At 40.2% G+C, this 27476-nt stretch overlaps 1 protein-coding gene and 1 long non-coding RNA gene across 7 annotated transcripts in view; both read right to left on the reverse strand.

The window, feature by feature from the left end:
- LOC117216407 (tensin-1) overlaps window positions 1–27476 on the reverse strand; it is a 181199-nt gene that overhangs the window by 115402 nt on the left and 38321 nt on the right. For all 6 annotated transcript variants that reach the window (XM_033463097.1, XM_033463096.1, XM_033463095.1 and 3 more), the window contains exons 2-3: window positions 1777–1885; window positions 1409–1446 (exon numbers count right to left, since the gene is read on the reverse strand). In XM_033463097.1, the coding sequence (XP_033318988.1) occupies window positions 1409–1446; window positions 1777–1885 (147 nt within the window). The remainder of the gene's footprint in view (window positions 1–1408; window positions 1447–1776; window positions 1886–27476) is intronic.
- Window positions 21913–23330, reverse strand: LOC117216412. The gene is made up of 3 exons (XR_004489367.1): window positions 22886–23330; window positions 22167–22492; window positions 21913–22102 (listed from the first exon to the last, which is right to left on the reverse strand). It is a non-coding gene; the product is annotated as an uncharacterized LOC117216412 (long non-coding RNA).

A 27476-nucleotide genomic window follows, 5' to 3' on the forward strand; every position in this document is an offset into this window, starting at 1 on the left:
CTCTCTCTCTTTCTCTCTCTATCTCCGTCTCGATCGAAATGTCATACCAGTCTCCGTTGCTAATTGCCCGGCAACGGTGACAAGCTTTTGGCGAAAGTCACGCGCGCCAGAGACAACACTATCGAGCGATGTAACGTGTGTCGACTTGTTAAACGTTAATCGTACGAAGACGTATAACTGTCTACCTTCACCGTAGGCCGGCCCTCAATCCGATCCAAACAGAACAAAGTCTTCCTCCGGTAATGGAAGCTCTCGACGAAATAGACGTATCAAAGGGATCGAGCCGACCGTTTTGTTCGCGGTGTGCCACAAAACCTTCGTAACAAACGACGTCTCGCCACTTACAGAAGGAAGTCGTGCTCTCCTACTGTCTCGGGCACGTTCTCCTTCACTTCCATCGTTCATCCTTCCGTTCTTCTTCGTGTCCACGCGTTCACAACACACATATGTATATTAACCTGTATGTATACTGTATATGTATCTTTATTTGTGTATTTGATTCTGCATGTATTCCTACATGCATCCTTTATGTACCTGTTTATCACTGTGTATGCTATGTGTCGCTACGTGTGTATTACAGCGTATATATACTTAGGGTATGTGTCTTTATTGTGTTCGTAAGTGTATGACTGTGCATCTATAGCTATGTTTTCCTTTGTATGTGTGCGTATGATCAACCTGTGCGAATGTGTACGTATGACCAAGCCACGGTTCCGTGCCAGGTTGTTGGACGCTCGTGTTGGAGCGAGTGTGACACAGGAGCACTTCAAGATACGAAGAAGGTAAGGTAAGTAAAGCTCGTGCCCTGCCCGGTGACTGAACCCACACCGTGTGTTTCACACAGAGACAATTGATTCTGTCTCGGCCTATTCTCACACGAACATACACGGATTTATTTGGTACTGTGTATCTGTAGCATCGACAAAGACTTCGAGGTACCGAGAATCTCATCGACCAGGCTCCATCGGTAGAGTGCTCGAATTAAGATGCATCTACTAAGTGGCATCTCTTCTACGACGCGGTTCTTCTCCGTTGATCGCTTCCGGTTTCGTGAAACCAGACACGTATACGTCGTTGATACTCGTCGCTCGAAAAATTCCTCCGATGGATTGGCTCGATCCGACGACTTCGCTCGTTCAAGAGCGTTTTGTTGGACGTGCTCGTAGCACACAGCAGATTTGTTTGAGTACCAGGAAGTACGAACCAGAACCCGTGCACGGTACGGAGAGGCTCTTCGTGTACGGGCAAGAGCTCTCCAGGTATCCACTCTGTCACAAAGTTTCCGAGAAGACGTTGCCTGATCGTGAACGTACACTAATTCGTGAGAAACGATGAACGAGGGGCGATCTAATTGCCGGTCGCTCGGATGAAATTTTACGAAACGTGCAGAGAAAATATGTTTACTCACCTTGTCTTCGCAGGTTTTGTGGCAGATGTACTTGCAAACTGAAAATAAAGAAAGTATTTTAATAATACCGTCATATTTTTGTGTTCCTTTTGTGGCACGTTGATAAAGGTAAAATTAAAAAATGCTTACGAAGTATTCTATAAAATGTGGATTCAATAGAAAAGAATTAATACAAAGAAGAAATATGCAATATCCTGTAGGAAGCTATTTAAGACTAGATCAGACTCAAATCGATCGACGTTTAAATTTCCCTCCATTTCTTCACGTACCACGCTTTTTTACCATATACAGCTCCGACAGAACTACCGACTGAACCCTTTCAGGCCACTAGAGCGAGCAAACCGCAGGAAATGAACTTATCGACTCACCTCTGCAGCACGACGCCTGTTTGATCACCGCCTGATGGCACAAATGGCACGGACGCGGCTTGCGCAACTGTTTCGTCCGGAACACGTGACATTGCGGCTCGAACTCGCTCTGAAATCAATCAAAAGGAAGAAATACGATTAATATAATCGATCGTTTCTCAATGAACAAGTAAAAGAGAATGCCGCGTCTAAAACTTATCTCTGAACATGCCACAGACACGTTCCCATGTTTCCTTTTTCCAGGGATTTTTTCAGCAACTTTAATTAGTGGATAAGGACCTCTTCACTGGCTAGTTTCAATGAGGTCTAGACGGTCTAAATGAAGCGCCTGTTCAACGTTGCCTTCATCGCCGGCAAAAACTCTTTCTTCCACTTGAAATTATTATTCATGAGTCGAGTGGTATTTCAAACTGTACATAGTGAAGAAATTCGTCCAGACGGTCGCACGGAAAACGACGACAAAGATGAAAAAGAAGAAGGAGGAGAAGAAGACGAAAAAGGAGTTTCACCAACTTTCTAGCCTCGCCGCAGTGTGTAATTGTTGTCTCTAGTCGTTTCGACTCGACGCTCAATCTGTTAACAGCGCATAAGCGAATGCACCACGCTATCCAAAGAGGCGGTTCGCGAAGTTATGCGCAAATAATCGCCCGGAGTGTTTGCGATCCAGCGATGCGCGGGTTCCGATTACAAACACGCAACGCTCGTCTCTTCCCTGGGAAGCGGATACCTCGCGCTTTCACCGACTTCGTCGCCGATCGATCGATCGATCGATCGATGAATTCGCAGAAAACAATTCCGTGGATCCGAGCCAAATTTTGCGTACCGCCACGTCGGTTGTAAGCGACGGCTGCTTGACGATTCCCCTCGTCGCGGCGGGATAATTCAATCGGCTTTCACGGGAATACGATCGTAAGTAACGATAACGCGACGAATAAGAACCGCTCGTGCATTTTCACGGATTATTCGTCGTGAGTTTCGATCGCTTCTTCGATCGTTAAGTGGCTTAGCGGGTGGCGGGCCGCGTTGGAATGCGCGTAAGGAGAATAAGAACAGCTTGGTCAGACTGCTTAGTCAGACTATTCTGCCAGACTGCATCGCGCTAATCTTTGACATATTTTTGTTATTATTATTAACAGACGAGCAGAAGAGGCAATTTGGTACATGAAACTACACAGGAAACAAACGAAAGTTTGAATATAACGCGCCATGAAACGCAAAGGCGTATAACTCAATATAATTTTTAAATGCCAACAATACTAATACGTATAATATTTATGATATTAATCTGCAAATTAACTTCGACTCGAATTAACGAATCATTTGTTTTTTTTGAGAATTGAACATTAATTGCGAAATTAAGAAATTCTAATCAGAAAGTGGAGTTGATCAATGTTGTTTTTGAGAGACTGATTTATTTCGAATTCTGTAGAACGCGAAATCACTCGAATCAGCTGTTTGCTAACAAATCTCAGGAATTCTGCGAGAGAAGAATTCTTTAGCTATTAGAAAGTTGTGAAAATCGTCAGTGATCAAAAGACATATACATTAACCAAACCCACATCTGAATTTTCAAATAAATTATCGTGAGGACACTGAAAAGACAGGACGAATTTGTTTTATAATCCAACATTAGGATTTGCTATTTTCTTCAAAACAAAGTTGATCATCTTGATTACTATTTAGCTCTAGTGATTGAAATTCCTCTTTTTTCACTTACTACCTTACCAAAGAGTTTACAAATTGATTAAAAGAATCCTTTACCTTACAGCAATATAGATCTCAGTTCTGTTTTCCACTCTCTTCATATCCAATTTATCCAAAGTACTCGATATATCTAATTGGTTATGAATATACCAATCAGACGTAGAGAATGAATTAAGCTTAAGGTTCCCTATAGCTTAATGAAATTCGAATTTACGAGTAGCCTGGAAAGCAAGATTCTTTCTATCGATTTCCAGCGAACGATAATTACAGCGAATATTTCTGTGTCATTGGTTTCACGCAGTCTGCAATTAACCCAATAGCAAACCGCACGCAACATCGGCCTAGCATTCCACGCACATTCCCATGTTTTTCTTATCTCACACAACCTTTATCTTCTCGTTCTTTGATCGATCGTGTTCTCTATAATCCAAATCCAAACCAACTCGATTCAAGTTTCAAGAGAATAACAGAATTCCTCCGAACATTAATACGACAATGTTTGCTGAACTTGCCGCTTTGATAATACTAATCGATGAAAATCCAATATTCTATTGCCGCTCAACGTGCCCGCTTTATCGTGGCAAAGTTTGCCATAGTTGCGTCGGCATCGAGAACGCAGACATAGATTGTAAAATACCGCGCCATTAAGAGGCTGTAATATTTTGTAATTATCAGTTTTATCGGGCAGCCACGAGTCACACCGGTTGAATTATTGTGACTCGACAAATGCGTTCGCCAATGCACGGAGGCGGAAGAACGAGCTTCCTTATTGGTTACTGTATGCAAAAGCTCGGCTGCGTTCGCTGTATCGTAAACGTAGTCACGCAGCTTCCATTCTTCTTCGCGTTCCCCTTGTATTTCTTCCTTTTCATCTTTTTTACGAAACAGTGAATCGTGTTTCTGTATTAGATCGTTTGGTTGATATACACCTTTGCATTTGTCGAAATCTTTCGTTCGTTCGATAGTACGCGCCACACCATTGGAGTAATATTATTGGTCGGCTATAAACGTCTTGAAATATTCGAGATAAATTACGTTTCTCATGGATGTCCTCTATTTTGTACATTTTCTTACGCAATTTTATTATCCGCCTCCTATTTCACAGAGAAGAAATTAACCATTGGATATTAATTATAGTTTGACTACTAATGAAAGAGCCCGGGGACCACCATGGACTTCATTCTATTGAATAACAAACTATGATCAATTAAGATGGAAATTACCTAGCGATGGATGAATAATTTCGTCCGTTATCTAGCTAATCGATCTTTGACAAAAATCCAGAGGGTTTCCACTGATCGGTTAATAATTGACGTTCTGCGGAATCCCGATGCTACTTAATTTTACCCATCCCGGTTCGTAATGATGATTTATCATCCGTATGGTCGTATAGCCGTATAGCACTGATGATAAAAACAATACGTTCTTTCCCGTCGATGTACAATTTCACGGTAACTTAATTCTATCTTGTCGACGTTGCTCGGTGCTTGTACACGTATCTCAGTAACTAATTGCCGGATTCATTAGCGAGACTGACCTTTGATGCTCGCGAATAGCCATCGTCATTGATCACGTACGATTAATTGATCTTTAATCCTCGAGGAAACCCATTGAAATCCCTGGATCGCCGGCTATCTCGCTGGTTAGTCAGTCAACTTTCTTACTCCTCTACCTTTCTCCTCGAGAATATATCCTACCACCTCGAGGTCGAGGTCGATGCTGACCCGCGGTTCGTATTTTATTCCCGCCAACACGATTGAAACGCAATAATGCCCGTCTCGACTTTAGGTACGCGAAACGATTACGGCGCGACAGAACGAGGCTGGAATTTTATTCGAACCCCGAGGTGAGACAGGATTTCGTACGGAATATCGAGGATCAACAGGCTAACTGGAATTTTAATAGCTCGGATACTACAATCACGCTGCTTTGGTACAGAAAAAGAAAAAAAAAATGCATGGCAAACTGAAACGATCGAAAATTGATGAAAAACTTCGTTTCGAGGTCTTTAGTTAATTTCTTTGGTTACTCCGTCCAATTGAAGGTAACATATTTAAGAAATGGGAAATGTTAGTTAAGTTATGTTAGTTATTAATGTAGGATTAATTTGATGAACTGAAAATTTGATAAATTTGATAAATGAAGGACGGAGCAATGAGCATTTGGGGAAAACGAGGGTTAAGTAAAATGGAAATTTTGGGAAACAGCAGTCTTGAAATATGAGAAACCGGGAAATGACACATTTTGCGAAATGAAGAATAAGCAAATGAAAATATTTTAGAAAATGTATATGCCAGAAGGCTTTGGAATTTCTTTCCCCGATGAACAGCGCTATCGAATGTCAGCGTTAAATCTTCAGTATTTACAGCAAACACACCTGTCCAATATTTGTCACATTTAATTTAGAAAACGATATCATACAAAAGACAGGTGATACGTGAAGAATGCTGATGGTCGTCGCAATACAAAGAATATATACTTCGCATATCTTTTGACAGACTCTAAAACGGAACAATTTTTGGTGAAACTACAGCTCGTCAAACGATCCTTTGTAGCCTCGACTATTCGACAACGCCTGGGCAACTCGCTTCTACGGAAAATTGAATTCCGTGGGCGGGTATGGCAAAGGCAAAGCGCGAAAACGCGATAGAACGTGGCGTGGTTCCACGAGAGCGTGACGAACATCGGTAACATTTAGCCTCTCAGTGCGCGACTCTGTTAAAGGAAGATATCGCGTTGTTGTAGTTTCCACGCGGAACAACCAATTCGAATCAAGAGGTTGGGGAAACAAAGAGTAGGTACGAGAAAGAGAGGGGATATATATATATATATCCCCTCTATATATATATATATATAGAGAGAGAGAGAGAGAGAGAGAGAGAGATGAATCCAGAGCGTCCAATTTCCAGCACAGTTGTTAATTAACAGATCGCTATACAGAGTGAGCCATACAATTGGAACAAGCTATATTCCTTTCTTGATTGATGTTAAGAGGAAATATTCTCTATTATTAAAAAATAAATGGTTAATAGATAAATGATAAAAGAGGAAGACATTTCCACGACCGCATTTTTTGGCGATGATATGTATTTTGTAACTGGACCATTTTTTTAAATGGGAACATTCCTTTTTACTTAGGTCGAATTATTTCCTCATTCTACGGAAAAATATACCAAGATAATATGGTCGAAAATTGATTGGTCGAAACGATATTTTAAATTCACTTTTGTAGAGTTTATCTTACGAAAGACCAGGAAAGACGTAACGCATTATTCTTGTATTTTCCTTCATGTTTTCCTTGTCTCTTTTACGACGAATTCTACGAGGTTGGTTAAGATATCTTTTAAATCCTTCAATTTTCAACTATGTCGCTTCACTATCGTTTCATGTAGAATGAGGAAATGATTCCTTTAAGGAAGCACGTATATTCCGATTAAAAGAAAAGTGCACTTGCGTTTTAAAAAATATGCAAGAAGTGACATCGTACAAAGATAGATATTACCATAGGAACCAACATTCCTGTCCACAACTTTCTGTTATCTATTGCAAATTCCAAATACATATAACCCGTTCCAATTGCGTGGTTCACCCTGTATGTTTTCTTGTGTGTTCGTGGGCGTGGAACTGACACAGAGAGGTATATATACTCTGACTATCGTCTGGATCGAGTCGAACGGGGTTCAAAGTTCTGCCAGGGATCGAGTCGAGTGGAAATCAAGTGCGTTCCGCTCTCGGGACGATACCGGCCGCCTCTGGTTTGCTATGGTGGTTTTCTGGTGCAAAAGCATGCGGGAAGAGGAGAGAAAGGAGCTCGTCGGTCTCTCGCGGGCTCGAGGAAGGACGAGTGCTCGAACAGAGTCGGCTTTGTCGGGTTGTGTTTGCGCTTTGACTCGAAACACACTTCGGCTCGCATTAACCGGGCGTAGATACATACAAAGAGAGAGACCACGGTCGAGTGCACGCTCAATGTTTTTTCTCCTTCGCTCTTTCGCACGCGCGTCTCCCTGTCCGCCTTTCTGTCTGCCTTTCAAAAGTCTAGCTTTTTATCCATCCGCTGGCTGCAGCAGCCAGATATACTACTTCGGTCGGATGATGCACAGGGAAATACGCGGTTTCGCGAGACATTGTCAGCCGAGTGGATCGTTTACCTCCGCGTTGACGTCGTGGTAATGACGTGCGGATGGATCGGAGGTTTCGTGAAAATTACTACAGGGATTTGGCTTGATCTGAGGATTTCTGGATTTAGATGTATAGTTCTCTACAGTGCAGTTACAAAAGAGACTCGAGCGGATATATGTAATAAGTACTAATTAACATATTCACTGCGACACACGTTCACTGACCACACGTACATTCGAGTTGGCACATACTTTCAGATTACGTGTGGTATCGAGTCGAACGTGGCATGTGAACTGAAAATTCCGAAATTGTGAAACAGTATTTCATAACAATTCATATCAAACACATATCTAAAGCTCCATAATATAAAAACAGGTATTGTATGAAAATGTTCTGTATAGCTGGGTGCAAAATAAAAATCAGATCCACAGCGAACACGTTAAATCATCTCTATACGTATGGTCGGCCTCTACATTATCCGATTTGAAGATCAAAATGCAAATTATTTAGTAGAATAATAAGAATGTGAAATATATGACACAGCAGTGTATATATGTAACAAATTGAAAGGATATTAGTTGAAATGGAAGGCAAAGAGCGGAAGCACATATTATTAACCTGAGCAGGCATATCGACAGTTTCACATCTGCAAATAAGATCATATAACATCGCGTGACAGTGAGCGAATGGAATACTTCTTTTGCCTACTACTGTTGTCACAGTATTCTTCGCATTTGGTATCAGAAACGCGAGAGATCTTAACGATGAAAAGAAGAAGCATAGAGAATAGCTGAATTGTCAATAAAAAAAGCAGAGAATATAAACGAAGAAACAGAAGATATGAACAAACGTAGGCTCAAAAATGAAAAAATATTTTAATCTACGAATTCCTCGTACCAGATGATCTATATAAAACGAAAGAAAGAAAATGCAAGAAGACTATGACGACGTAACAAAGCGCCATAAAAGATCAAGGGAAGCTCCAAATACTCGAAGATCTCGGCGCGGAGCATAAATACAAATTTATCGACGCGGAAAAAGGAGAACGAGCGCGTTGCGGAGTCATTACAAGGGGACTACTATCGATGAATCGTGAATGCGGGATGCATAGAGAGGAAGAACAGCAGCAGACCAAGGAGACGAAGAAGACGAACAAGAAGAAGAAGAAGCAGACTGTGCGCGTCAGTCGATCGAGTTGAAATACGATTTACCGGGGTGGTCTTACGCGATAGAAACGACGCGGAGAGAAAAGAAGAATATAAACGAGGCTAATGCCTTCAATGACAACATCTTTGCGCGGATGATAGAGCGTGCATAGGAAGAGGCTTGTACCATCGAACGACGATGTGTGCACGGTGGCTTTAAGTCCGATGTATGTACTTCCTCGAAAATATCTCTACGATCGCGTTACTTTTCTTGGAAGTCGTGCGTGTAACGGAGCGACGGGAAACGACGGGAAACGACAGAGAAGAACGAAAGGAAAGACGATGAATTATCGAGCCGGCATTCAGAACATCAGAGCCTCGCAGTATGCTCCAACAAACTGCACGAAAGCGTATGCTTCGCATCAGCTTCGAGTTGCGCGAGTATTATCGCGTCAAAAAGGATGTTAGATCTGTGTCTGAACAGCGTGGTAATTTAATGAAACACAAATCCTACGAACTTCTCATGCTAGAGAATGAAACTCACGACTCTGGACTGTCTCTTCAGGCTGGAAATATATCACAGATACATTGGGTTAGTGAAAGAGTAATGTCGGTGTTTCATCATACTAAGGAAGCCAGTTTCTGATGGTCCATACGTTACAGTTTACAGTAAAATCATTTTAGAAAAAAGAAGTTCTGTATTTATAAAAACACTTGGTCTTGCTCTGAGCTTAAACGCCAGTAGACCGAGTAGTTTTAATAGTTGGACATGGAAGACGATAATGTTTATTCTTGCTTTTTTTAAATTACGTTACATAAAGTTGAGAAAAAGCTGTAAATGCAAGAACTCGAAATTCTTTCATATTTTCCCTACTTTCCAGGCAGACTATATGTTGTTGTCGATCGTAGCACAGTTATTTAAATAAATGAAATGCGAAGAGATCGGTTGAAATATAATATACGGTGAAATATATACAGGTATACAATCTCAGAAAACAAAGAATATTATATAATTGATTAAATAGAATCATAATACCAGCGATGTAATTCAGTTTTGTGGATATAAAACTGGCATTACTTTCCCGTCAGTTCAATACCTTGTCTCGAAAGAATCTGGAAGTTTTCACGAATTTTCAATTCTATGTGCACCCCGATCGTTAGTAACGCTAACGTTAGGAACGTGGTACCAGCAACTTTTTCCGCCAACGATCGCAAATTCCGATCTTCATATCGCACGATTTATAAGTTGAGAAGAACGATTCGAATCTCGTAAGCTTCGATGCCATAAAATTTATCATGGAATTTTGACGCGTGCTCTCGATCGCTGACCAGCGTTCTACCATCGAAAATGGAAATATATTCGAGCACCGTTCTCAGAGAGAATAAATTTTCGACTCTCGTTGCTACGCGCGTGTACGTCGTTCCTTCTCGTTGATTCGAAAGATCGACCTCTCGAAATATCGTTTTCTCTTGTTCGGTTTCAGTTCCCTTTCCGACCACGAAATTTTACCACGCCGTTGGCACCAGGGATTACCAATCAGGACCGTGCCCACCTCGTTCCCTCCCTACATTTTTATTTCTCTGCTCTCTCGTGTTTTTTATTCGCACGCCGCGCCCGGAATGCCGATGGCCTGGCGCGCGACTCCGACTTTTGTGAGTTATAGTTCTCTGCTCGCAGGCGGAACCGCCGCGATTCTGCATGGTTACGTGCATGCTCGCTTCGTGGCCTGCTTTCGGGGAAAAATTCGCCGAACAAAGCGGTTACGGACGAGTATCGCGATACTCCTGCTCTTTGCAGGGGTATGGCTTTGAAAAGAGAAAAGAATTTCTGACAGAAAATCGTGGTTTCGTGCGTATCGTAGCGGTATGCAACGCAGCTTTCGCAGGTTCGGGAAAACTCGTATATGGATGGTAAATAAAATTCGTCCGCAACTTTCTTTGTGAAACATCGTTTTAGAAAATTCTCCGCATTATTAATTCGTTACGATAACGCAGAACAGTAAGACTCGTGTTGCAATTGAATTGAGAAAATGCTATTCCTTTATTGATATTTAATAATTGACTCGAAGGTAGTAGATAGACGATTGGACAATTATTACTACTCCAGCCACTCGGAAGCCACACCGATCAAGTTCATAAATTGGAAAGTAAAGAAAAGTATTGACGTTATGATATTATTTCTTGTTAATTTACCTTGGGATTTGTGATTCCCTGCGCTATCCTTATATGCTAAGTACACTTATGAAAGTGAGGAATTTCTCTCTTGAGTAAATTCAACATGTAACGTGTATTTGGGTAAAAATAAAGGTGCAGTGTAACTTATTATGCTTATAATAAAGAACAATAAACGATAATGGAACGGGGAATACATTTCCGATGGATAATAATTCTCGACTAAACACAAAGAGATGTACTTCAAATCTTGACAGTAATATGCCAAGAAATGCGAAAGTAAGCGTACGTCGGGTCGGCTGAATTTAAAGCACGATTGCATTAACATAATCCGACACCTCGGACACAGGGATCAAACGAGAAATCCATTCGAGCTAACCGATGATTTATCCAGCTTCAATCGGAAGATCAATATCCATATAAAAGCGGCAGCTTCTCTATCAATCATCGTTCCCGTTCTTCTGCATCGTTCGACTCCTCGATGCAGAAGAATGGCGAATAGAAAACGATTTCCATCGTGACGAGAAAGACCACCGGTTAACATTGGCTTCCTATTACTCTGTCCCTTTCTTTTTCTCCTTTAAACACGATTAAAATCTTCTCTTACGCGAACAGACATTTTTCCCCTTTGGTCACGATGCAACCAAAGATATTATTGACACGGAGTCTCGAATCGCAGACAGCAAAGAGTATCGTGCATCTACGTGGCTAGGCGAGGATAGATCTTGTTGAAAGATCCAGATACACGCCGATAACGGATGCAACGGTGTACTTGACACACCGCGTGAGATTACGTTGCACGTGCAACACGGACGCCCTGGCGATTCAGTATAAAACGCGGAACGACGAAGAACCGCCGCCGCCGCCGGTGCTCTGTCTTCCTGCATCACCGCCACGTTCAACCGGTTCCATCTCGGTCAGATTTTAGCGTGGGAGTGCTCGTGATCATCGCGAATTGAATACACGTGCGTCAACGGCATCTTTGTCCGTCACGTACTTCGTAAATATCAGATGAGCAACTTCGAGGTACTTGGAGGACGAACAGAACGGTTCTTCGAATTAAAAAGGGCACGTGGAGTTTTCTGCCAAACAAAAATTCCTGGAAAAGATCGGTGCATAAAATGGTCAAATACGTCTCAAGTTTCGTTACGAAGTTCCTGAATAGCTCGATACCAAATACATTCGACCGACTGAAAATCATAATTGCTTCAATCAATAGTTTCGGAACTTGGATTTAGTCATTTCGTTTTTTATAAGTATCATCTTTTTAATTTCATCGATAATTAAGATGTAAGTAGCGAGGAGAACCAATGAACTATTTTTATACGATCTTCAATTATAATTGGATGTTATTGTATTAAATTCTATAACTACACGAACAGATGATGTAAATTTCCACTATTATTGAATGTTATTGTATCGCATCCTATAATTACATAAGATGTTTGTTGCTCAATGGACTTAAATGGATACAGTTTTACTGTATCTTTCCCATTTCCATCAAATGGAAGCCGTTACACATGGTACAAACTTCTGAAACGACCTAATATTTTATAGAAAGATAAGCACTCTCTGTTGGTCGTTAGAACAGAAGGTGATTTGGGAGATCTGGAAAGAAGGAACTCGCAGCGTGAACGCTCAAATTAATCGACTTTCTGCCCGCCTTGCACAATGAACAGCCAATCGTTCAAAGTCAGTGGAACACGCTGTCGCGACGACGAGATAAGAAGCAACGACATCGTCTTGGTTATTCCTCTGCGATCATGTGCTTTTTCTTCACCACGATCGGACTGTCACGCTACCAATGTGTTCGTCATTCATCACGGCAAACTGTGAGAAACTCCCAAATCAGCAACGAGAGTCTTCCCTCCGCGAAAAAGAAAGGATTGCCGAGAGTTTTACGATATCTTGACGCAGACGTTAAACTAATGGGCATTCTTCCTTTTGACGTGGTATTTTACTTTTTGCTAACTCCAATCGAATTTAGAGCTAGGAATTTTCGATGAATTTTCAAAGGATATTCCGATGTTGAGAAAAAACTGGTAACTTCCTTATAAAACTTTCATGGAACTTTATTTTCTGGTTTTACGTGAATTTTCTAAAAATATTTTTAGCTATTTTCTTTTCTATTCAAATATAAAATTATAAATTTTCGCCGAAGTTTAAAGGAGTATCTTGATGCCGTAAAAATAGACGACGCTTGTACTTTGTAATAGTTGAACTTTCGTGTAACTTTATCTTTTGATTAAACAAAGTTTCTAAAAATAATTACTCTACTATCCTCTTCTACTTGTAAAGTCTAAATTAGAAAGTTTCGATGAATTTTCAAAAGAGAGAGTAACTTTTAAACGATCCTCGGGAATGTGACAAACGTAACAAACACGCGAAACTAATTTCATCATCGTTATCGGTTCTATAACGCAGATAATACGGTGACCCGTAAAAGATCAAGAAAAAGTAACGACTGTACGTTGTCTGAGGCAGAAGTAAATCGAGTGAAGCTGTTGTTCGACAGAAACGTATCAGAGGGAAGATTCCTCATTTCGAAACTATTACTCGATTTGCCCGTAATCCTATTTGGAAGCGGACCGGATTCGTCGGTTGTGGTTTTACCTAACGATGACAAACGGTCCTGGATTATTTGGCCAATTGTGATTTCCCTGGCCACCGATATACCTTCGAGCTTTCTGGTTACCCGGAGCAGAAATGGACGTAGCCAATAAGCTAACGTTCGGCGTGCAGCGTTGAAAAATGGTAAACGTTGCGCGCGAAAGCGAGTCCTAAATCTCGACCCGTGAAATCCGGCGTTACACGTTCTGCCTCTTTGCACAGCGTGTATTTCTAATACGTAAAAGGGTACACGGCACCGTTGCATCGTAGCCGGCAAGTATATAAATTCGCTGTTATTACGCCCCGTTTTTTCCGGGCCTCTATCGAGGCAAATGTGAATTTATCGCGCGTCGCGAATCAAACAAGCCGGATACATAAAGTTTCGTCCCAGTGGCCCTGTGGAAAGCGAAACGAAGGAGAATTGCTCTGTTCGTTGATGCTTCCAAGTTATATTGCACCGATGACAAGGAGTTTCTGAGAAGAAATAATAATAATATTGACAGAAAAGATTCCAGAGTTCTGAAAAAAAGTGTAGAGTAAGTAGTATTGGTTCTTTTTTTTTAATCAATTTGTAGTAGAAATGTATGATACAAATTAATTATTTATACAAATTAATATTACAAGCTGACTTCACCATTTTCTTGTGGAATCTGCGAATTATAAATTTAAATTATCTGCGGGAGAGATAAGCGTAACAAAACGAAGTATCATCGAAGTTGTTCTATCAATTCAGCGCTTCCTCTATCCAACTCGATGTTTGAAAATTAATTAGCTTGTGGATAAGGAATTATTCAGACAAAATTGTGCTACGAGATTTCCCATTTATGAACACCAATTTTCCATGTTAGTTTCCATAAAGCAGCATTGTCTATTTATAATAAATAATGAAATCGGTATTCGATAATCAAGTATTCGGATAATCTTAAACAATAGTATTAAAATATAATAAATACCATTATGTTTCCAGCACTTTCTTCCTAACTTTAAAATTCATATTTCCAATATCTCTCCTAATTTATAATTCACTAATTCTATACAAGTCACGATGCACGTACCTAAATATAAAAATGAAGACTTCTTCTTTCTATCCCAGCTCATTTTCGAATAAAGAAAACTTTACGACGATCAGGATTGATTCTTCGTCAATCGTGTTCTATTGCCAAGAAACTTTCGACTGTTTTTACTTTTAAATGGCTGTAGAAACACGCAATAAAAAAGGCACCGTTCCACACGTGTCACTGCGTAGAGCGTAGGGCATGCGTGGTTACTTGGAAACATCATAATCCTATACTTCAACTAAACGCATATGGGAGGAAGGTTGCGTATAAATCTTCCGCCGACCCTTCGTTACAGACGCCCTCGACGTCGTCTTGGAATTTATCCATGGACGAGTTGACGACGATACCACGCAGTTCCAGACACCGTTCTACGCTCGAACAAAGGCTACGCCGCGTTCTTTGCGGCGGCCAATAAGTCGTTTGTTTCAGGGACGCTCATAATTTTTCTGACACCACCCCTTTTACTTCGAAATGGCTTATGAGGCGTGTTATTCGTCCACAGCGTGTCTAGATATTTCTACTATTATAGATATAAGAAATTCTTGTTTGAAATGAGTTAAATATTAGAATAATATTCAAAGAAGATAATTTAACTCTTTGAACCTGGATCAGATTTCATGCTGACATGCTTTCAAGTAACTTGAGACCACTGTACCAATATGACTTGTTTGACTTGAAACATCTCGAGTTTCTATACTTCTTCTCGTTAGTCAAATCATTTGAATTCAAATAATTTGACAAGTCTGAATGAGATTTTAAAGATATATCCCCGAGTTGATTCGATTTCGATTACATATAAAATTTTCTTTATTCCGAGTTAATTTGGCCCCTACGACGGAGTAAAAATTATTCTTCCCGGTCGTGATTACGATCTTCCAACTTTTTGTAATTAAAAGTTTCTTCTAAGTCCAGTAATGTCAGTTAAAGAAACCACGAGCCACTGAAATAAAGAAGATCTTGTAGAGAGTACATAATACTTATCAACTTCTTTCAATTTAAAATGGCCTATTAAGGTAGTCGTGCCAGATAAGAAATGATTTACCATGTTACATCATGGTCTGCATGAGAAAAAAACTCGATAAAACCGTTAACAGTTTCCATTTCACTCGTTGACGAGAGGCATGGGATGAATTAATTCGAAAGTTTCGTTCAGGAAGCCCAGCAAAAGGGGAACGAACAAACTGGCTGCTCGTAAGATTTCCACTTTTTACATCGTCGCAAGTCACGCAAGAACAATGCAACTGTTCTGTAAAACGTAACGTACGAAATCGGTCGCAACGCGCTGCCACACGCTGCGATAAACTTAATAGACGTTCCTTGCTACGATTTGTTTTCGCTTGATCGCGATAAATTGTAAACGAGACCTTTCAAGGCGAACTCCATCGATTTCCGCGTTTCTTGCAATTAAACCGTCCGCTTTATAGCGAATTGGCGCTGTTGCTCGTGTGATTCGTGCTGTCCGCTATTTCTCAGCGTGCAACGAGCAAGTCGACTGTTATTTCTTCGTCGTCGTTTGTCGAGTGCCACTTCAAGGGACGCGTTATTCACGGCTACGAAGAGAAAGAAGCGTTTTATGATTCTCGTCTCGTCGTTGGCCCTTGTCTTCCGGGGTCCCAGGCGGCCGCTCCACTTCCCCAGTTTTCAACGTGAAACGTTCTCCGAGTTCTTGGCAAACGCTCGTGACCGACCGGCGAAACAGCTGTTCCTTTGGATAACGACCATACAACGGCGTTATCCAGCCGCCGTGTTATTACAGTCAAACGATTCCGATCCGCGTACCGTGATCTTCGATTACGAGGTTAGTTACCGTACTTTTCGCGAGACAGTGCGAAGTAAACGATACAACGAGAATTGCTCGGTAATTTTGCCTTGGTAAACGATGTTTAAGCGTCAGAGCAATGTTTCTTTTATGCGGGTGGTATGTGTTAATGGATGGTGAAGCTATTGCTTGATGGAAGAAAAATATTTCTTTGGAAGAATACCTTCAATTTCATTATTTAGAAAGATCGCGTTTTTAGGGATATTTTCTAGTTTCAGCGCTTATTTGCGTAATTAAATTACTATTACTAAAATACTTTTAATTTGATCGTTCAGAGAGAGAAGTCTGCATCTTCAAAGTCTTCTGTATAATGAAACTAAAATTAATAGTGAAACTTTACGAGTCACGAATTACAGGTGTAATTGCTAGTTTGACCATAATTGCTAATAAACCTCTACTGCACGACGTTAAGCAAATCGATAATAAAACGAGTAAAATTTCTATGTAAATTTTGCGAATTACAAGGTAGCAAGCCGTTTATGCAACAGAAATCTACATATATATAGTGTACAACTTTTCACATTCAGTTCATTAATAGCACTAGTTAATCAATTATTACGTAAAAGAATTCAGAATGTTAGGTATACTTATTTTTAAAACATATATTTAAGTCGAGTAAGACAACATGGAAGCACGGTAACTCGGTTTCACGAAAGTACTTTCCCCGTTTTCTTTCCTTTTCCTTTTTGCCCCACATGTTTAATGAGAATTATAAAATAACCGAAATGAGCCACAAGATTTTGATCATAATAGAGCTACATGTGTAATTTTCACCGCGATAGGAAAATAATGTACTCCGGCCTTACAATTAAGCAACGCTGGCCTCGTGATTACTTATCGTTAATTAAATCAGCCTCGGCGTTATCTTCCACGAGCCTTCGTGCGTTCCACAACCCCTTCAACGAAGAGTGCCTCTTTCCTCATACAGACTAGACTCATCTAGTTCTAACTGTGATCTCAAGTGCATGCAGCCCATGTATACCAGAAATCTTGTAATCGGGGAATGTACGCTCGTGGAATCACAAGATGGAACGACAAGTCATCGTTACTGTTTTTAGCACAACGTCGTTGGTAATCACGTTGGATGAAATGCCGGGGCTTCAAAACGTGCATTCCACGTTCGTAACCTATTATAAATATATATCAGAATAATAGACACATTATAGAAATAATTACAGAAATTGTTACATAAAGAGGTTGGAGATACGAAACGAATTTCTATAATTTGAAAGAAATCAGTTCATCACGGCGATACAAAATATTTCGATTGCTTTAAATTCCATAAAACTGTGGGATCTGCATAGAAGAAGAAATAGTAAGAAACAGAACACTGAGAAAACTTAACTTCTTAAACTCCTCTTTGCAATTACATGGCGAGTTCAATAGAATTAAATAGTGTAAACTGACTAAAAAGAAGTTCGTGAAACGTTTCGTTAACATAACTCTGGTCCTTAATAGCTTCAGTAACAAGAAAAAATTTACTTCAACTTAGGAACATTATGTATTACCATCTATAATTTCGCGGACAATTTATTGACTGTCAGTGATACTTTCCTATGGATATATTCAGACTAAACGTGTTCTTAAAGTTTCCTTTATTATTAGTTAGCGAAGTTTCAATCCCTTTGCTGTAAAATCGATCTCGTTTCAACGGGATCCAGATAGTTCCTAAGTAAATACTAGTCAGACATTCCACACCTCGATCAGCTCGATTTTTACAGCTGTCAACGAGACCAAAGGCTCGCAGCGGATTTCACCGTACGTGAGTTCCGCGCGATAAACCCCGACACGATAGGATTAAAATAATTTTCGATCTCTTATGCGAGGCGTAAGCGTAAGAGTGTCTCGACTTGCGTCATATAACAAAAGTAGGATAATGACAGAGTAAAGCACTACTACGGCCGTGGAATGATTTGAATTTTCCCAAGCGACTCTTGCGCAACTCTCGCCGACAAAACGGGCGGGTCTGGTCGTTTACAACCAAGGTGAATAGAAAAAAAATACATTTCAGCACAAAAATATCGAAACACTTACCTATATTTAGCGAAGATTACAGGGGGGCAAATATTATAGGTCTATTTTTGTTGATTTTCTAACTTTGATATCATTAAGTAGTTTCTTATGAAGTATGTAGTTAATGGGAATAAATTGATATATTTCAAAATACGAGTTTTGAAGTGTAATAGTAGATGCGATTAAATTGATTTTTAAAGGCCAGAATGCAATAATAAAACTAGCGTTTCTAATTACCAAAATCTTATAAAATCTTTATCTTCAAATTAAGCTTCTTCTAAATTAATAGAAAAATTCAAGCATTAATATTCAAGCATATATCATTATCATGTCTTTTAACATACGCCTAATTTTAAATTTACAGTCTGCTGAATAGAGCATGTTTTCAAGCTTTCAGGTAAGGATCCATGTGCTCCTGACAATCGTGGCAAAAAGACAAACATAAAGGGTTAAGAAAAAAGGAAAAGCCGGTGAGGAAAAGCAACAAAGAGAAAAAGAGAACACGAACAATTGGAAAATCGATAACGGTGTTCGAGATCGAGGCAAATCAAGCGTGCTACGACACGAGTATTTTCACGTTGACGGGATTACGGTCGAGCGTAGGTAACGGAACTGGAACGAGACAAAGAGGATAGCCGATCCTTCGGGTCTTCGTCTTTCGATTCCCATCGGCCGTTTTTTTGTTCGGCAATTAACGATTGTTTTGTTGCCTCTGAATGGACTCTGGATCGACAAGAGGAGAGACACTGTCGACCGAGCGTGGCATTTAACGCAATTTGATGCGATTACTTTTCTCGTGCGATGCCTCGCCGCTTTCTTCCACCGATCGTGTGCGTCTGCTACGCGTTCTACACGCGCGTACACGGTGCTTAAGTCGATTGGACACGCCTCGAGATTTGACGCCGACAGACAGAACGGAACGTCAACGTCTTCGAGAGGAGACTAGAAAGAGCACTCTAAGCTTTCCGACTTCACCGATCGTTCTGGATTATTCGTTGAGACGAAAAAAACGGAACAAGAAAAGTATCAAGGCTGTCGACGTGATAGGACACGAGATGCGTGGCGTGAAATGTGCTAAAGCGAACCCAAGTCAAGGACTGCCATACGTCGGCTTTCGATTAATTGCTCGAGTGTATATGGCGTCCAGTGGAGATCCTGGATATGTTGCACTTCCTGTTATTATAGTGAATCGATCTCAAGAGGGAAAGAAGTCGAGTGGCAGAGGAATGTTCTTGCAAAGAGTTTCTTGCGTGAGTCACGTGTGCGTTACGTGGAACTTGTCGAAGTTAAGAAATCGAGCCAAGATTTTGATTAATCGTTTTGAAATCGTTCTCCGTATATACTTCTGCCAGTTTTTTCTAAAGGTATCTGAAAGTGCCGATTGAATTGTATTTGAAAAGGTTCGATAAACTTGTCACGGCCAGTTGCCGGGATCTTTCGATTCATCGAAATCTCCTGCGGCTCATTCAGAAAACGGTTCACGTACGCACCTATGGGTTACTCACGTCGCCACGTGGCGTGGCTCGCAAGAAATATCAATTGCGGGCGCGATGGAGCTACGCATCTGTCGAGAGATCGTTTCGCATAGTTGCACACTCAACCGAGAGTTACGCAACTGGTACGCACATTACATCCGCCATTTTCTCGCCGTTTTGCATGTGTCTAGATATTCAATTCATCGGTGGTGAACATAGTTCAACATGTTAATTAAGCATTAACGCGAGTCGACGGAATGAAGATAATTAACGACGACAGTGAGGTCTTGGAAGATTTATTAGGATGCAAGATAAATTCACTTGATATTTTGACAAGTTAATTGTCTGTTATCTTTGAATAACTTTATGTCTCTTAGGCTGATTGATTTCTGAGGCGTCGTCATTGCGCAATGTGTAACGCGCGTCGTATCGTAAAAATTGATGATACGTCTGAAAGTTAAGTTCGATGGGTGGTTAATTTGCTGCCTCTCTCTTGGTCTTTATCCATGGAAAATCGTAAGTCAGAACCTCGTGACGTGCCTATGCTCGTTTGGTTATGTAACGTAATAATACTCGCGTCCTGCGTAATTGCAGTATCCCATATTTGGACCCACCAACATCCTTTCCATCGCCGTATCTTTCCTTGCTCGTATAGTCGTGAATTATTGAAACGGAGATGCTACGAGCAACCCATTCTCCAGGCCTTTCAATAAAGACATTGTACCTATTCATATGCTTATCGCGAACGTACTAGTTGATCTTCTGAGCAGCGCTATGTATTAAAAATAAGTACATTTTCCTAAGAAAATTCATCCTTCGAAAGATTTATTCCTTCTTAATGTCGCTTTCTTCTATTCACCGTTTCTTCTCTATAAAACACCGATGAAAATTATTCTTCGATATTTTGATGTTCGACAGAGGATAGTAATTCCAATTAACTACCGTTCCTTAAAGCACGAAGCCCATAAATTTACAAATCACATACCGCATTTTTCTTATTATTCTTTTCATCTCTCGAAGAATCAATGAAAGTTACTCTCCAATAATTAGTTGCTAGAAAGCTCTCTCTTTCTAAGCACAGTATAATGTTACTTTTCCTTCGCCAAGTGCATGAGAAATCTATGAAAATTATTCTCCCATATTTCTAAGCTCAATGGAGTATCTCGTAATATCAATTATCTACCGCTCACCGAGGTAGAAAAGTTCATAAATTTGCAAATCGTGGCGCAGGTTTAACCAGCACGTTTATCGGCGTAATACTCGGTCGAGTTTTACGCGAGCTGGCTAATTGAATTGAAGAGCTCAGCTCACGACGGTTGAAATTGAGAAATACACAGCCGCCAGTCACGAACACGCTCAACACAACTAGTCACGACCTCGTAACTATTTCATTGGGCCAACGACTGTCTGCTGTCGGCTTGTGTACCGCGTTCTCGTTGTTCCAGCTAATTGGTACAAATTAAAAGTGGATCGATTTCACGTGATCCAGAGTAAACAGCCGGGAGAAACGAAGGTTCAAGGACCTTTGGATGCTTAGAGCTGGTGAATAGACGCTCATTGTCAGGGTCTGCGCTTCATGTGCGGGCGTGTACTGTTCGCACGAAAATCCTTAACGTTCTCGTAACGATATTGATTGCCGCTCGTAAATCTGTATTCTAAATGGCACCGATCGCGTCGGCTTTCGTAATGGATGTTGCCGCAAACTTCTCATGGAATATACAATAACGGTGTGGAGTGGAGTGACTAGTAAATCGATAACCGCAAAGGGACTATATGAAACTTCTTCTGTATCGCACTTCGTTAAACGTTTTTAATTATGCACGGTTAAGCAGCAACTTTGCAGTCGACCTCATACTACCTGAAGCTTTTTGTAAAATGGAAGTTTACGAGTCACAAATTAAAAGTTACTAATAACAGGTTTCATTCAATGAAAAAGAATGAAATTTTACAAGAAGATTTTGCAAATTACAAATTGCAACGTTATAAAAGAGAAGTTTATAAACTGCAATTATACACTTGTTAATTCACTGATATTATTCATTCATAAATTACTGCAATTCGTACATTAATTATACGCAACAAGGGTCAGAACTTGCATTGTTAAATTTTATATTGGTTTCCCGTTTTCAATCCTTTCAAGATAGATTTTTTCTTCGAGAATAAAGACAAAAAGTAGTCCATTCATAATGGTGGTCTGTATTTCACCAGGTCCTAATAATGTCAGAAAAATTATAAGACGGCAGTTAAAAATTATCTTAATCGTTAATTTTAATACCTTTCCCTCTTTTTATGAAACGCCTGTCTCCATTTTCTGCACGTAAATTTTGAAGAGATTTCATCCGAATGGATCAGTTAATGATGGACGACCCCATATTATTGATTGACCAGCAAATATTCCACGTCACGGCATATGTACAGCTTGTAAATCGTTTTGTCATTCAATAATGATTGACAGAACAACATGGCCTCTGCACAATTTTAGAGCTGCTGTCAACATCATCTGCTCGTAATTCGACTTGTTAAGTGGATCCATTAAGAATACATGGGTGCCATCAACGACGTAGTGGACCCTTTTGAAGGAACGAGTTCTAGGTTATTCCACTGCGAATAAAAGAGAACTACTACTATTATTAAAATTCTTAAATAAACGTGATGATAATAAAAGCATTGATACTACTTTTCTATTCGGTTTTTGTAACATTTTCACAGGCCGCCAGTCTCACTCTTTTGACTGCCATTAGTGTGATTGAACCAGAGAAGAAAGAGCACTGTATTGTTACTAAGCGCGGCATCATACGTACACGTAAAAACTTATGATAATGATGAACTGGCTTTTGCCTTTTCACATCATGCCATTATATTCACGTGTCACAAAACAATTTGACAAAGAGATTCCAAATGGTATCAAGCGACACGACACTCAAATAAATCCTACTATCCAGGCTCCGATCTACGAACTTTATAACTACAGAATTTCAAAGGACATTAGCGTACCATTCTCTCCGCTTTTCTGTCAGCAAATTTTCTCAGAGATTCAAAAGAAGAGAACACAAACGAACCAGCCCACGCTCCGACGTCGAAGAACCGAGCTCGTAACGAGAGTCACGCAACGTTTTCTCGCGGAACCGTCCCCCAACGACTCTTCAGGGACACGTTTCCGGCATTATTAGCGCCACGTGATTCTAAGACCGTTTCTCGGCCGAAACATTACGTGTTGGTCAGAGATAATTAGCTCTCGAACGGGAGATCAGAGAGCCAAGTCCCTTAAGAGCGGATCATCGCGTGTCGTCGACAAGTAAAAGCAGTTTCGTGTTGCGCGAGGCTGCAACCGCGTATTATCGATCCTCTCGAACGCAGTCTCCGAGTCTCGTGGCATGCGGAAAAAATGACACGAGACGATGACATGGTAGAACTTACGGAAACCAAATACACAGAGAATCTACGATTCGACGAGTCAAGTTCGTCATTTTTACCATTTCGAGAAGCATTCCTCGGCGAAGGTCGTAAATCTCACGTGGCGCATTAAGAAGGGTACGCGCGTCGTGTTTCGTCGATTCTACACGGCTGATTTACGAAACAAATTCTGCGCTCGGTTAGCCACGCTGGCTGCCGACCGATTATGAAACATGGCTAGACCGAGAAGACGAAGCACCTCTGAATCGAACGGTTGAAAGGGCATTAATCCTTCGGCAAATTCTTCGCCGACGATTACATACTTTGAGAACACGCCTCGCGCCGTGCACGCGTTACACATCAATCCAAGACTCGTTGCATCACTGATTCCTTGTTCCTTCACTCACTGTTAATATGAACGAAGGCGGAAAACACGGCGAGAGCTGTTGTGGCTTTTGTGTTGAGGACGATTCGCGTATTCTGTATGCATTGCTCTGGTTATCGGCTACATCTATCGTCGGGAATATTAATCATCTGCCCTCTAGAGATTTTTACAATGTATGAGCAACTTCAGCACGCTTCAGCATGAAACTATTTGAAACTACAAATTTCTTCCTCAGAAGAAAGACGTTACGAATGTCTGCGAATTTATCTTTGCGGTAGCTTCCTTTTCTTTCCTATCTTTTTATCCAGAAAAGCAAAACCAAATAAAAATGTTCACATTATCATCGTCGTCGTAGCAGCATCAATGACATACGAGAGGTTAAAAATTGTAATAGTCGTCGATATTTCAAAGATACGAATTGCATGAACGAGCTTTTATGTAGCTACCCCACATTTTACGTTTTTCACATGTCGATATCACAGATGTCATGAAGTTTACGAAATTATATATTTTTGCAAACGTATCTATACAACAGCCTTTTCTTTCCTCTCCCATATTCCAAAAAAAGGAAAATCAAATAAAAATGTCCACATTGTCATTGTCATTGCCATTGTCATCGTCACTGTAGCGATGCAACTGCAATAAGTATCACCTAAATATCATCATTTCAAAGATGCAAGGAATTGAATGAAAATTGTATTAACATCAAACAAGCTACTCTAAAGCAAGCCCACATTTTCCAATTCGCATATAGAGCAAACACCAGATGGCAATACAATAGAGGCTGTAAATATTAGACGTATCATTAAATCCGATGACCCAACCCGTGTTTCCATTACCCGCGTGTGGCGGTCCATTTAACTGCGGTCGCATATGAAAACTGATATCCTATCGAATCACCAAAACAGTGGAGACCGTTACGATAATTTCTACTGGGATTAACCCGATGACAATTCTAGTTGTTGCTTCGGTGAGTGCGCGAAACCAAGTCTAACGATACCAATCGCTAACTAACGTTAACAATCGAAGGCTCATGAGACGCACAATTATCGTCAGTGGGCCTATCCACGCGATAACGCGTGTTCGAATCCATTCGCGGCGATGCATCATCGATGCAAATGATCGAATTACGTAAGATCGTTTCCTCGTGCAAAGAGTACCAGCTAATTAAGTCATTGTAAATTTTATCAGTGGATCTCGACGTTGCATGAAGAACCGTGCTATACGTTTTCCGTTTATTTTTGCCTAATCCCGAAAAATTACCGATTGTCACACTTCGTTACCTCCTGTTGCTCCATGTTGGAATGTCAATGCTCAGCATTGGTGCATCGAATCCTTTGTCACGGTTCCAGGGCCGTGAAACACCGTCACGAAAGGAATTATTGGTTCCATGTACGTATAGAGAACAGGATGTGGGAGGGAGTGTAAAAAATTATGGAAATTGGGGAATTAGTTTCAGTCATCGCGTACCTCGCAATGAAAAGAATTTTTTTTAATAGATCAATGTCGGTGTGCCGCTACCGAGGTTATCCTCTGGGTTAATATGCATATAGATTGATACGAATGAGATTAATATTCTCTCTGGAATACCGTAGAGCTCGTGCTACGCTGTTATTTTTAGTATTCGCAAACAAGATCTTTGGAGAGATCATCCGGTACAAGTGCCTTCTCCTTGATCTAAAGATTCTGATCTAATAAACTTATAGATCGATAATGAACCATTGCAATGTACTTGACCCATAATCAGAAATACACGAGTCAGAAAATATATTTTATTAATCTCTTTCCATATGTTACACTTGGATATAACTATAACTTGCACAATTAAATTGGAATAAATCGTCGACTCATTAAGCAAGGATATCATTTGCAAAGGTATATTCACAACTGGAGAACGCAGGCTAATAGAAATTCGCTACGCATGGTCGCTATCTTCGTCTTTGGAATACTTAATTAACGATAATTGCTGAGAGTCAGAATGCCGATGAAATCGTCATATGCAGATAATTTTAATAAGCGTTTCGCGTCAATCGACGATATAAGCAATTTGGACACGTCGAATTAATTAAGGCCATGACAATCCGCTAGCAATGGTGTGTGCAACTGAATCAGACAGGATGCTCGACAAAAAAACAAAACCGATTCACCGTAACCGTGAAATAAAACGGATTATACTCGTTAATTGATTACGGGAACTCGACGAGGTAGCACGCGTGCGCGCTCATTATCAGATCGTCACTCATCGTTGCCGTATTCGATAAAATGAAAAACCTGCGACTTTCCTCTTATTTTATTCGAACATTGTATTGTGATTGCAGGTGCTATATAACTAGACAATATTAATTTTTTATACTTAATTAATTGTAATTTGGAAAATTGTATATATACATTTTTGGCTGCAAGTGTTACCTGGGCAAAATTATTCTTTATCGAAATCTAATACGATTTAGAGGATTGAATATGAAGCGAAAAGTTATTAGAAACTTATTGAAAACTTTGGAATTACTATTTCGCCTAGAACCTGTAAAGAATCGAGTACATGAACGTGAATCGTGAACGTGAAATCGTTCGCAAAATTTCCACTTATGCGGTAACTACTGGAAACGGTTGTATGCGGCCTTGGGATTATCGCACCGGCAAAAATATATGCGTCATTGTAAAGTGTCACTTGTAAGTGGAGCAGCTGTTACGCTGGCTACTTTCCGGCGTTTCAACGTTAAAAAGCGTGTAACCGTGTCGTATAAAACACTTGTGTTTTTGAACGGAACGTATAGATACGTTTTAGAATCTTTTTTGTATGAATATTTGGATGAAGAAAAAGTTCTGAAAAAGTACCTGTAATTTCTAAGAGATAAATTTAAAGAGTCATTAGGAAACATTTATTTCTAATACGAAACTTTTTAATGTAAATCAACAAGTTTTGTTGTATGGATCACGTCGGAGTCACATCTTTTATGATCGTAGAACAAACAAATGTTGCATATTATCGATGATACATTTAACTTTTGAAATTTATGTTCTGCAATAAATTCAGGTTCACGAAGATCGCGAGAAACGTGCGTGCGAATGTAAATGAATTTAAACAAGTTTCCTTAAGATAGCTTGCTTTTGAGTAACCAACTATAATAACGAGGAGCTTCTGCTTAGAACGTTGAGCGGCGTGTGCTTTAGGCAAAAACACGTCTGATCTTCAATCTAGGAGTGTGTCTTATCTCCTTGCGCGTCTAACTAACTAAAAGGGGAAACCACTAGTGAGAGCACGACATCGTGATTATCTAAACAACGAAATCTAGAGAGAGAGAGAGAGAGAGAGAGAGAGAGAGGTTCGGGTCTATCTGAGCAAGGGAGTTACGACTTGTGAGCTAAATCTAGGAATTCACACTTTCAAGATTTATTTTTGATCTGATGGAAACAAAGTTCTTCCTGCAACGAATAGAGAAAAGAAATCAAACAACCTAATCGTAAAATAGACATACAGAATAGGATCGCAAGTTTACAAACTTTTCACTAAGATTCAAGAAGAGAGATTTCTTCTCTCTAAATTCAATATTTGAAAATGGTTACCACCAGTTGCTCGATTAGCTTGACCAACATGGCTATCTTCCATCACGTAGAATACACAAGATGCGAGGGAGAAACCAGAAATATTTCGCTTCTACAGACCCGAATTTTTCGAATTCTCAATGCCTGATTAAATCGTCTATAAATTTAGATATATTTCCTACATTTTTGCAGTTTATGTTCAACGATTACTATGATCTTCTCATGTTTTGCATTTTTACTATCCAAATTTATTTTCTTTATCGA

This window comes from Bombus bifarius, unplaced genomic scaffold (genome assembly GCF_011952205.1).
Source record: "Bombus bifarius isolate JDL3187 unplaced genomic scaffold, Bbif_JDL3187 scf7180000010271, whole genome shotgun sequence".
In the NCBI taxonomy this organism is placed as follows: domain Eukaryota; kingdom Metazoa; phylum Arthropoda; class Insecta; order Hymenoptera; family Apidae; genus Bombus; species Bombus bifarius.